Source organism: Peromyscus maniculatus, chromosome 19 (assembly GCF_049852395.1).
Source record: "Peromyscus maniculatus bairdii isolate BWxNUB_F1_BW_parent chromosome 19, HU_Pman_BW_mat_3.1, whole genome shotgun sequence".
Lineage (NCBI taxonomy): Eukaryota > Metazoa > Chordata > Mammalia > Rodentia > Cricetidae > Peromyscus > Peromyscus maniculatus.
In genome coordinates this window covers 22,475,942-22,488,307 of record NC_134870.1, presented here as the reverse complement: position 1 = coordinate 22,488,307, position 12,366 = coordinate 22,475,942, and the positions used below count along the sequence as shown (strand labels likewise).

General features: G+C 47.0%; 1 protein-coding gene across 1 annotated transcript in view; it reads left to right on the top strand.

Annotated features, from left to right (window-relative positions):
• The window catches only part of Gypc (glycophorin C (Gerbich blood group)), a 41,903-nt gene extending 31,647 nt beyond the window's left edge, over positions 1-10,256 (top strand). Inside the window, exons 2-3 of the mRNA XM_076554884.1 lie at positions 5,205-5,255; positions 8,395-10,256. Coding sequence (XP_076410999.1) covers positions 5,205-5,255; positions 8,395-8,591 — 248 coding nt within the window. The 3' untranslated portion in view covers positions 8,592-10,256. The remainder of the gene's footprint in view (positions 1-5,204; positions 5,256-8,394) is intronic.
• The last annotated feature ends 2,110 nt before the right edge of the window (positions 10,257-12,366 follow it).

Here is a 12,366-nt window from a genome sequence, read left to right as displayed (position 1 = left end):
TTGACACTAAAAAGAATTTCAGGAGTAGGTGATAATGAAGAGGTTTCATTAAAGATATTTTTATATAGGCATAAGCATAGAGATTAGAAGAAAAGAGGGTACTCAAGAAGAACACACACCCGAGAGCCTGAGTGTGGGCTTCTCAAAGATGCACAAGAAGTAAGATGATTCCCAAGTCTCTCAAATCTCTCAAGGGTGAGTCACGATTCATTGTTGTAGCGTTATCTACTTGTATTAGTCAGGGTCTCTAAAGGAACTGAACTGAGAGCAGGAATATGTATATTTAAAGGGTTTTTCCTTTTCGATTGGTAGTCCCAATAATTACTATCTCACACTGGAGAAGTTAAGAATCCTGTAGTCGCTTAGGACTGAATATCTCAGCAGTTCCGATCTGGCACCGGAGTCCTAGAGGTTTCCTGTAGAGCTGCCGGTCTTTAGTCTACACTGGAATCCCAAGGAAGTAGGTTCTAATATTGGTGAAGGATGCTGCAGCAACAGAATAGATAGACTTGCCAACAAGAGTGATGGCAAGTGAGTAAAGGGCATAGCTTCCTTCTTCCGTGCCCTTTCCTCCTGGCTGCCACGAGGTGTAGATTTTGGGCGGGTTTTCCTGCCTAGTCTTATTAAGAAGGTCCCTCACAGATGTGTGCAGCTGCTTGAGTTTTAGTTAATTTCAGATGCAGTCAAGTCGAGAATTGAGAACCAAGTTTAGCCATATCATACTATACATATCCTTTTACTGGATCTCAAGTTACATCTCTAAAGATTGCTAAGAAACTCTTTTTTCCTTCTTGGTCTTTTGCTAAGAGAGACCAGTGAGCTGGTCTGGAGATGTCTTGGATGGAATTGTAAACTCCTAAGGTAAACACCAGCGACCACTACGGTTGCACAAATAGTTTGATACATTTCCTTTGCTTGTAGGTGGCCTTTCCCGGTGAGATTTCTAAAGAATTGCAGGGAAATTATAGCAGGGAAAGAGAAAGGCTGTAAGAAGTTAGCAACTGTGTGACAATTCTTGTTTTGTTGATGCAAAGCTTCTGCTGGATTCCAGAGTGAGAGGTCCGTCTCTTTCTCATAGTCCCAAGACATGCCCTGCATTTCTTTTTTTTTTAATTATTGAGTTTTATTTATTAATTTTGTGTTTACTCTGTGTGTGTGTGGTGTGTATGTATATGTGTGTGTATGTGTGTGTATGTGTGTGTATGTATGTGAATGTGTGTATGTGTGTATGTGTATATATGTGTGTGTGTGTATATGTGTGTGTGTGAATGTGTGTGTATGTGTGTGTATGTGTGTGTGTGTGTGTGTGTGTGTGTGTGTGTGTGTGTGTGTACATACCTTGGAGCACATGTGGAGGCAGAAGGACAGCTTGCAGGAGCCAGTTTGCTTCTCCCACCATGTGGGTCCCAGGGATCGAACTCAGGTCATCAGGCTTCATGGCAGCAAGCACTTTGACCCACTGAGCCTTCTCACTGGCCATTCCCCACTTTTCCATCCCGCTCACTGCTAGGTGCTCAGCCTTTTATGGTTGTGTCTAGGGAGGTTGGCTTCTCCCAAGCACGGACACTGGATCACTCCCTGTAACATGCCATCTACAGTCCTTGGCTTCAGCTCCCACCTAGCAATTTGGTTCCCTTTCACTGTAGTGATCAATCAGCTTGATAGAGAGACACATTAGAAGCCACCAGGTCCCCTATTCCTGTGTGTCAAAGCCACACCAGCTGCTCCTGAAGTGGGCTTCCTCCTTCTCCAAAGGAGAGCAAATATACCAAGCTCCTTGGTGGCCTTGGCATTGTCCAGATATCTAGTCTATTAGTTATCTGATGATACTAGCCCGCTTTCCACAAGCATAAACAGTGTAGTGTTGATCTAGCTCCAGCAGCTTCCTGGTCCCCCAGTTCACCAGGAGCCAGACATCCATCAAAGCTTTACTGGAATCCTCTGACTCCTTCTGTCGATTTAAATTTGAGTTCCTAGAAATGCTATGCAGGACATGTCTGCTGGGGTTGGAGCTGGGGGATACAGCATCTTCCTTCTTTGTTTACAGTACTCCATGAATGTAAGACAACACTTGGCACATTCTTTGTATGTGTGTGTGTGTGTGTGTTCATGCATGTGTAGGTACACATATGCATGTGTACCTTTGTGTGTGTGTGTGTGTTCATGCATGTGGAGGCCAACTCTGGCTGTCATTCCTTGGGTACCTGGCATTGCTTGTTTATTTTCAAGACAAGGTCTCTCATTGGCCTGCAGCCAAGTGCATTAAGCTGAAAGACCAGGAAAGAGCCCTAGGAATCCGCCTGTCTCCATTTTCCCAACATTGGGATTATGAGCAGATGCCACTACACCTGGGTTGTTTGTTTTTTTGTTTGTTTGTTGGTTGGTTAGTTGGTTGGGTGGTTGGGTGGTTAGTTGGTTGGGTGGTTGGTTGGTTGGTTTAGGGTGTCTATTTTTTTAAGACAGCCGATGAGGATTGAACTCAGGTCCTCGTGCTTTTGAGGCCAGGATTTCACTGACTGAACTGTCACCCTGGCCCTTACTGCCTCTAAAAACTGCCTGCCTGCCTCCCAGTCCGCAGTTAACACAGTCTCCTCCCTAGAGGAGAACCCTGTTCAATAGAAGTGATTCCACATTGCCCATCCTTCACTTTTTTAATGAGGCTGTCATCCTGGACTTGGGATAAGGGGATCCTGTTTTATTCCTTGTCGGAAGAATAGCCACAAAGTCTTCTTCCTTTTCTGTACACACTATAGCTCAAGGGAGCTGATCGGTTGTGAGGTAAAAGTGAGTGCCTTTTGTGTGTGTGGTGTAAAAATATTTCTGATATAAGAGGATACAAGGATAATGGCAGAAAAACATGGAGAAAGAGCCTGGGCACCTAAATCTTGAGTTGTGAGTTATGACATCATGGCCTTTCTTACCTGTTCCTCCTGGGAGCAAATCCTTGACAAAGAGCCTCCTGAGCAAGACTTCAAGGGGCACTTATTAGTTGCTTTTCTGTTGTGATTAAAATATCATATCCAAAAGCACCTTATAGAGGGAAGAGTTTATTCTGGCTTACAGTTCTAGTCCACAGTGGATGGGGAGGCATGGCAGCAGACCAGCATGGTGGAGCAAGGAGCTGAGAGACCATATCTGAACAGCACACAGGAAGCAGACAGTAAGAACTGGGAGAGGGGTGGAGCTGTAAACTCTGTAAGCCTGCCCCATTGAAGCACTCCTCCAGCACCAGCTCCATGTACTAACAGTTCCATAATGTCCCCAGACAATGCCACCAGCAGGGGGCTAAGGATTGAAGTACCTGAGCCTATGGGGGACATTTCTCATCCAAACCGCAACAGGTACACAGGGAAGGATGCCTTTCCCGACCTGACCTTTGGAGCCCAAGTCTACCTCCTGCACGATGTCCTGTGTCTTCTTGTAACAGGACTATGTCTTTCCATGACAGAGACACCTGTCTTGGCAATCTGGCTTTGCAGAGTCCCAGGCTCTCACCATGAACTTAGAAAATTCATATAGATAATGTAGGGGTACAGGAGGGAGTGGCTGGAATCTAGGCGAGACTCCAATGACCCTCCCCATTCCTTACTTCTATGAGGAAATGTCAACAAGCCCAATCTTGAGGGTCCCTTGCAAGTAGTCAGAGCTTCCATAGTGGTGGCTGTGCTGTGTGGAGGATAACATTGCAGGATACCATATGATTCCTGCTGCTGTTTAATGATGCAATAAGAAGACCCTCATCACATGTTAACACCAAGCTCTTGAACTTCCCAGGCTCCAGAACTGTGAACAAAAATAAATATATATTCTTTACATTACATAGAACTCCAGCTGCTAAATCCATTTGCTCTGATGTGCATGCATTCATTCACACATCTCTCAGGAACACCACTGCGGTAGTAGGTGTGAGACAACAGCAAAGCCGGACTTGGGATGAGCAGACCATCACATGGCCTGTGGTGCGGCTCTTCATCCCACATAACCGACTGAGTGTCTGGCCAATGTGGGCCTCTGTGATTAGATGCAGTGGCATTGCATTTACTTTTCCTGGGGAGATAATGAACAGTTGTCTATTTGCCCCAAATATGGCTCCAATGGCAGACCAAAGTAATGGTTCTATCCAAGGCCAACTTATTTTCTTATCTAGAGCATGGGTGAAAATTTACTTACAGGAGTGTGGATAACCCCAGAACAGATACATCCGAGGCTGGGTAGATGGCTCGGCTGGAAAGTGCCCACTGTTCAAGCATGAGGACTTGAATTTGCATCCATAGAATCCACGTTAAATGGGCAGGTGTGGTAGGATGTATCTGCAACCCTAACATTAGAGGGGCAGGGTGAAGAGGAGCCATGCATCTAACTAAGTGGTCAGCCATCCTAGCAGAGTCAGTGAGCTCTAGGTTCTGTGATGGGTGCTGTCTCAAAAAGTAAGGTGAGAAGTCACCAAGAAAGAACTGTGGCCTACACACACACACACACAAGTACACAGGCACCCACCTACAAACATGTACATACCCATACAAACATACACATATACCAAACACACACACACACACACACACACACACACACACACACACACACACACACCATCAGTTGTATCACCACATCTTGGATGGTGAACCGTATCATGGAGTCCACTTTCAGTTAACCTTCTGTGTCCTGTGTGCTCTAGTGTCTCCAACAATCACTTGTAGCTGGGAGAAGCCGGAAGAGAGTCATGGCTGCAATCTCAGTTGAGGGTCCTAAGACCTGCTCCCTCCGTCTATTAGGGGATGTCAAAAGCTCCATTGCCATTGTCATAAACAAATGTAGCCACCTCTGTATTTTTCTGCTCATTGAGTTGCCGTGGATACCTGGCTAAGGTTAGTCTCCACTCCAAGATGGTGAACATATTATATCCAGGGGGAAAAAGTCAACCACGCATCTACAAGGTGTGGGCGTGGGCTTCTGTGCTGGAATTTAATGGGGAGCTGACATGGTTCTGGAGTGCCCTGGGATTCACGGAGTGTTCTCGGCCTAGTTCAGTAGCCAGGCAGAGCGGGGTCTGTGCCTTCCAGCAAAGGTCTTTGTGCATTGTGCTGTTCCCCATGCAGGCAATCACCAAGCTGCTTACAAGTGGTCATGGGGTACGTACTGGCCAAGGTGCTTCTGATTGTGGGGAGTCTTCCTTTCTCACCATACATTTTCACTTTTGTTCACAGAGCCTGACCCAGGAATGTCCTACAGCGTAATGGAGATTGCCATCATTGCAGGTGAGCTTGGCATGGCTTCTGGAAGCCAAAAAAGACTCTGACCAGCACTGGCTTGAGGCGCTGGGTGGAAAGGGGGCAGCTGTGACTGGTGGTGCTTCTTGCCTATTCTAGTTTGCTTCTTGTTGCTATGATAAACACCTTGACCAAAAGAACCCTGGGGAGGAAAGGGTTTGTGTAGCTTATACCTCCATGTCCATCACTGAGAAGCCAGGGCAGGAACTCCAGCAGGGCTAGAGGCAGGAGCCATGGATGAAAACTGCTGGCCAGCACGTCTCCTCTGGCTTGCTCAGCTGTTTCTTGTAGAGGCCAGGGCCACCTACTATGGGATGGAACCACCCTCAGTGGTAGCAGAAGCCAAGAAAATGCCCCATAGACATATCCATAGGCCAGTCTGGTTAAGGCAATTCTTCAGTTGAGAGAGTGTGTGTAGACATGTGCCCAGTTGACAAAAACTATATGTCTCTGCCCCCGGAGGGGACTTGGAGGATGGAAAGGAACACTCCCATCCTGACTGGAATGTCACATATGATGCCTGAGGGAGGAGGGACAAAAAGGAGCTTGTTACACATGTCAAAAGACATCCTTTCTCTGGACCTTGGGTCCCCAGTGGCTCAGGCTGGAGAATGAGTCCTGTGTGTTATAAATTTTAAAAAGAATAATAAAAACAGATTAGTAGAAAAGGAAATTAGGACAAAGTCCTCTAAAGAAGAGCTTTATTTAGGGTAGGGTGGTCAGAGCACCGTGGTGATAGCAGCCATGAGAGGCCCTGAAGTGGGAAGGCATTGGGAGAGAGGTGCCATGTATAGTGTGATAGGGATTCTGAAGGGAGAGAGCCTTCAATTCCAGAAAACAAGCAGTTTCTGACTCCTAGAGTTTGGGGGTTGATGATAGGAGGTAGAGATAAGTTCACACCATGTGACCTAGTCTGCATGCTAGGAGTTACAAAGCGGGAGGGCATTAGATAAAAGTAGGGTTATAATCCAAGGTTGTCAGAGCTCTGGGCATCAGCCAGGCTTGCTCCCAGATGCAAAGGAGGGGGCAGACTCAGCTGCTTGCGAGAGTTGCGAGGTCTCACTCCACCCCATGGCTGGATTTGAGAGAGACTACAGGAGCGTTGCCTGGCTTTTAGGAGAAAAGAAAAGCAGCAGCTAACAGGTGTGTCCTAACTCTGTAAAGCAGGCTTGCGGTACAAGTCGATACGCTAACCTAGGCTTCGAGGACTTCACATCTCCCTCATCTCACACTGCCCTGACTCACACTGCCCTCCTAAAGGTTGGACCCTGAGCAGTTGGCTCCATAGTAACCAAGCTTGGGAGGTGTCCTGCCCTGCTCCCTTTTTCATGACCCATTCTTCTCACTAGCTGGTGCCTAGCTCAGAAATCATCTTCGGTTAAAAATAAAGAAGCCACAGGAAGCCATCAAAGACACCTGACGATTTCATCTAGCTGATCATTCTGTTGTCATTTGGACCCCAAGATTTCCCTTTTCTCGGGAAGTATTAACAGGCACAGTGTTCCTGCAACAGTCATAAGGAGCTTAGGAGATAATTCCATACAAATGAGACGCGGGAGTTATATTATTCCCCAACATTATTACTCCAATAACCCTGCATTCTAAGTGAAGGAAGATAGTTTGATTCTACAGCTTCAGACCTAGTGAGCAAATCTGAAACATCTATGGGATTACTGCCCTTGACCCTTCTGAATTATTTCCCTTTTCCAGACCCTAAGTAATCTGACCCCTCTTTCTCTCCTTCTCCTCTACTTCTGTGATTCCTGGGACCTAACGCATCTTTGGCGTTGACCAGAGCATGTCATTCACTGATTGGCCAAGTCTACCTCTTCCTGGAGACCTGGAAATCCTCGCCTCCCACGAATGAATGGTTCAGGCTGGTTAGGGACAGCGCTCCAAAGAGCGCCTCCCCCACCCCATCATACCATACCCAGTCGCCCTTGTCCCTTCCCGCTGTGGACTCTATGGAGGGTCACCAGTTCTTCCTAGTTTCCTGGGACTTTTAGTCTGGGCGCAGAAATTCCTATATGGAAATGGGATTGCCTGAAGAAGTGAAGCCCGACATTCTACGGCCCCTTCAGCTTCAAGCCAATATAAGAACTTGTGTTACTGGTGGCCTCTGTAGAGACTGGGTATTGGAGGAATTGATAAGCACCCCCCAAGGGTTTTTATTCCAAAGCAAAGTAAAAATTCCAGAGTGCGGATGTCATGAGAGAACAGTGGGTCCTGAGCAAGATTTGCCAAGGGTGCTCGGATGCTGCCTGAGTCTTCCTTTTGTGGACATAGGAGGAGGGGGAATTGGATGCTAGAAATGTGTGGGTGAATTTTTTTGAGATTATAATTTAATTACATTTCCCCCTTCCCTTTCTTCCCTCCAAATCCTCCTATATATCCCTCCTCCTTCTCCTTTAAATTTGTGGCCTCTGTTTTTACTCATTTTTATTGACTGCATATATGTATTTTTACATATTTGTACATATATGTATATATGTGTGTATATATATATATATATATATATATATATATATATATTCCCAAATATAACCTGTTTAGTTCATACAATGCAATCTGTGTGTATGTTTTCAGGGCTGACCGTTGGGCACCAGTCAACCAATTAGTGTACTTTTCCTTGGAGAAGGCCACCTCTCCCATTACCAGCTTTCTTCGGTTTCCTGTAGTTCTTTGTGTAGGGTTATGATCTCACAGGATTTTTTAAAGTCCAGTTTGGCAAGTTCATTGGAGTCATTCTTGTTCAGCTCACCTTTGGGCAGTCACTGGGTGAATGTTTGTGTTGACTGATCGGCTCTGGTTATGTGAGCTTTTGTATACTACACATGGCCTTTCCTATGACGCGTTTGATTTTAATAACATTCATGCTCAATCGTGCATAGACATAAGATAGCAAATAGAGATTCTTTTCCCCCCAGGTGATCCCCTCTTATCAACTAGGGAAGGTTAGTAGTTCCATGGACCCAGATACCACTGCATTATTTCACTGATTGGCCACGGCCAGCTGGCCTTGCCAAGGTGCACTCTACTCCAAGATGGCATGACATTATGCCCAGAGGAAAAAGTCATACTGCAGCACTACCCCAAGCTGACCTACAATCCTGTCTCCCTCTTGCAGCTGTGATCACTGCAGTGGCCTTGGTCCTGGTCTGCCTCCTCTTCCTCATGCTCCGCTACATGTATAGGCACAAGGGCACCTACCACACCAACGAGGCCAAAGGTACAGAGTTCGCCGAGAGCGCCGATGCAGCCCTGCAATGTGACCCTGCCCTCCAGGACGCCGGGGACAACAGCAAGAAGGAATACTTCATCTGAGAGGTAGCAGACTTCACCTCCCTGCAAGATGTTTCTGGCTGCTGGAGAGAAAGCACACCCACTCTGTGCCACCATTATCCACATCAGGAGGCCCTCAAGGGCACCCCAAGACTCTTACTGCAGAACACTGGGTGCCTGCCAGGAAACTGATACAGGTGGGAGGAACCAGGACACACAGCACCTCCTCCAGGGACTTGATGGCCACCCAGAGGCCGGCATTGGCTCTACAAGGAATAGAGAACATCTGGATACACAGGTCTCCCTGTACAGTGCAGGTCTCATCTCACTAGCATGAAAGTTCTCTTCAGTGTGCATGGGGTGGTTGGGCCTGGGAATGGGGATGTATAGAAGTGTGACACCTATAAGCTGACTGGGGAAACTGGCATCAAATGTCAGTCCTTGATATTTGGGGAGAACAGCAGGTGCCTGAGCTAGAAGGCACCTTCATCTCCCATCAACCCGGCTCAAAATGATGACAAATAAATTTGGAATGTAACCGAGCAGTCTTTATCAAATGGCACTACTGTAAGTGTCTAGGAAACAGTGAATGCCACCCATTGCTGGCTTTTCTCTTGTATAACATTGTGTCTGTGTGCATGGGGCAAGAATTATCCAGTTCTGGCAAGAAAACAGAAGGAAGAATGACCTTTGCCCTCACTGGTACCAGCTATGTGAAACAAATGGAAGGGTGAAGCGCAGTGATTGGGCTACTGGCTGACGCACTGATTTTTTGATAAATAATATCAGAAAAAGAGAGTTGTATTCAACAACCATGAATGAACTGCATCAGCCCTGGGTTTGGATCCTAGCTCCTCTGTACTGGTCTTAGGGCCTTAAGCCATGCAGCTGACCCCTCTGGCCTTAATGCTGGCATTTTTCAAGTGGAAATAATGCTAATTGTGTTACCCCCTGGTTCCTAACTCCCAGCATTGTGGGCAGGAACAGAATATCAGATACTAGGTAATCACTGTATTGCTGGGTCACTGAATTCATGGCTGCCTGTGTTGGCTAGTGAGAATTCATCATTGCATCACCTCTAAACGTCCTGAGAATGCCACCAATTTAAAATGAATAATAGGGAGAAGATGAGCTAATTAACCACCCCCTTCCAGGTAGGATTATCAGTGGTTCTGTGGTCACTCTGAAACCAGCATTGCTGAGTTCACAGGCTGCCCCCCTAATGTACCTAGGTCCTCTCAGGAGCCCCCCAGCTGTGTCATCTCCAACTAGACTCCATCAAAAAAAGACCCATATCATATTCCCTGGGAAGCTAATAAGGATATAAGCCCAGACAAGTGTGGCCACCAGCCAAAGGAGCTGGAAGTCCTGGGAATGCTGTGTGGTTGAGAAGCAGGGATTTAATTATAACAAGGGATTGGTCAAGTGCCAGATGACCCCAGATTGATGGATGTCTATATTCTCATCTATGAAGTAAAAGGCTGGCTACAGCTGTCACCCATTCATCTAGAGAGACCTGGTCTAAAACCCTAGCGGATGCTTGAAACCAAAGGCAGTATTAAACCCCTTGTATTTGGCTTTTGTGCACACACTTATGTTAAGATGTAATTTTTAAATTAGGCACAGTAAGAAATTAACTGCAGTTACTCACAGTAAAATGGTATAATTATAACCATAAGCTGTAATAAAAGATTCTTGAGACTATGACTTGTTTATTTCTGGAATTTCTGATTGAATATTCTCCGATGGCAGTTGGCCATGAGTAATTACAACCTCAGAAAGCACCAATGGATGGGGGCAGCTGCTGTTATCTGCCCAACCTGAGACTGTGCCACACCACAGCAGCAGCCTGGGCAAATGACTGTAGGGCAAAGCAAACAGAAGCTGTGGTCAAGTGTAGAGGGCGTAGAAAGCACCATAATGGAACAGAGTTGAAACCAGATGAGGTGTCTCTAAATCTTCACCAAGCCTGGTATCCCATGGCTCCTGAGGAAGGGGAGCTGAGAAATGTTGCACTTTCATATGGGCTTGGCCAGAGACCTACCATGTCTTCACGGAATATTTGTGGTTTCTCGTAATATTTACTTAATATGTGTGGCTGGGGCTGTTGCACACATGTGTCAGCCAGAGGAAAACTTGGGGGAGTTGCTTCTCTCCTATTGTGTGGGTTCCTGAGAACATGTCTAGGAAACACTAAAGGACTTCTAATTTCCTCCTGTGGTGACGTCACTTCCAGCTTTTCAGCGTGCACCGCTTGGGGCTTTGTCTTCTTGAATGTAAGCACACGCGGCTGTTCAGCAGGCACAGGAGAGGCATCCATGCCACCACAGACACACGCCTCCTGGTACAGGATGGTCCTAGTGCCCCTGGGTTCCAGGAGGACTGACATTGCTATCTGGCCATCTGTCCTTCCTTCCCCTAGGTGGCCCAAAGGCATCTGTGTTGTCTGTGGGCACTGAGAAGCAGTCTCCTGTGCTCATACATGGCTGCCCTCTCCTGTCAACCTCATTAACTGTCCAGTGCCTAGAAACCCTACCAGAACAGCCCAATGTGCAGCCCAGCCTGGGTCAGATCCAACAGCGGCAGTGAAGACCACAGGACTGGCTCATTGAAGGTGGCTCGGTCAGATGCCACCAATAAAGATGGTGACTGCAGAAACCAGAAGGCTGTGCCAATGGGTAAAATGAATAAATGAAGTAGTGTCCATACACGTGCATGACCACATATGAGTGTGCATACACACACACACACACACACACACACACACACACATACACACACACACACACACACACACACACACACACACACACACACACCTTATGCCTCCATAAATCAGGGAGAAGCTTTTTTCTCTCTCCCTCGGCACTGCATGGAAGTGACCCATTGTGCCTGCAGAGAATGTTGCTGGGCTGTGTGTGCATAGTGGCATCATTCCTTCAGAGAATGTTGCTGGGAATGTATGCACAGTTGCACACACTGAAGTTTTCATAAGCTAGTAAGGGGGAAGGGAAGGAAGAGGAGGTGAAGAAGGAAAGAAGGGAGACAGGGGAAAAAAGGCCTTGGAAAGGAAGGCTGAGGGAAAAGAGCAGGGGTCTGAGCACACAGTGAGAAGTCCCGGCTCCATAGCATGAAGGCCTCCTTTAACCCCCACAGTAACCCCGGCCAGTGCAGATCCTCTCCTGCCCCTTAGATCTACAGAGACTGAGAAAGGCTGGGGGCTGCTGGAGGTCAGGCTGCTTCCAACAATAGAGCAACATCAGGACCGGTTGTTCTTCCTTTGGCGAGTTGAAGATGATCATCCGGGGCTCTACAGAGTGGGAACACCTGGGTCTCGGAATTCTAGAACCATTCACTACTCAGGCTGAGCACCTGGGACTTGGAATTCTGGAACAATTCACTAGCCAAGAAGCTGAGCACCTGAGCCAGGTGTCTTTGTCCAGCACCTTTGCCAGTAAAGTCTTTGCCCTGGAGGAGATGGGGATGGAGGGATTGGCGGGGGGGTGGGGGGGGGAGGACAGAGGAATCCTTGGCTGATATGTAAAATTAAATTAAATTATAAAATAAATAAATAATGTTAATTTAGGGCCATTAGGAAAAAAGAAATCTGTCATCCTAGGACACCATTCCCACCTCTGGTGAGAGCTGACCTAGTGTGATAGAGCTTTCTGTGAGGGAGAGCATCACGTGGGGCAGCTGGCCTGTCACTGAGAGTATAACTACGAAGGCAGCAGTATCCATTGGGTCAGTAACTCCCCATCCATGCCTCAGGGCTTGAGGACAGCCCAGCCCACCTTCACATTCAAAGGAAAATCGA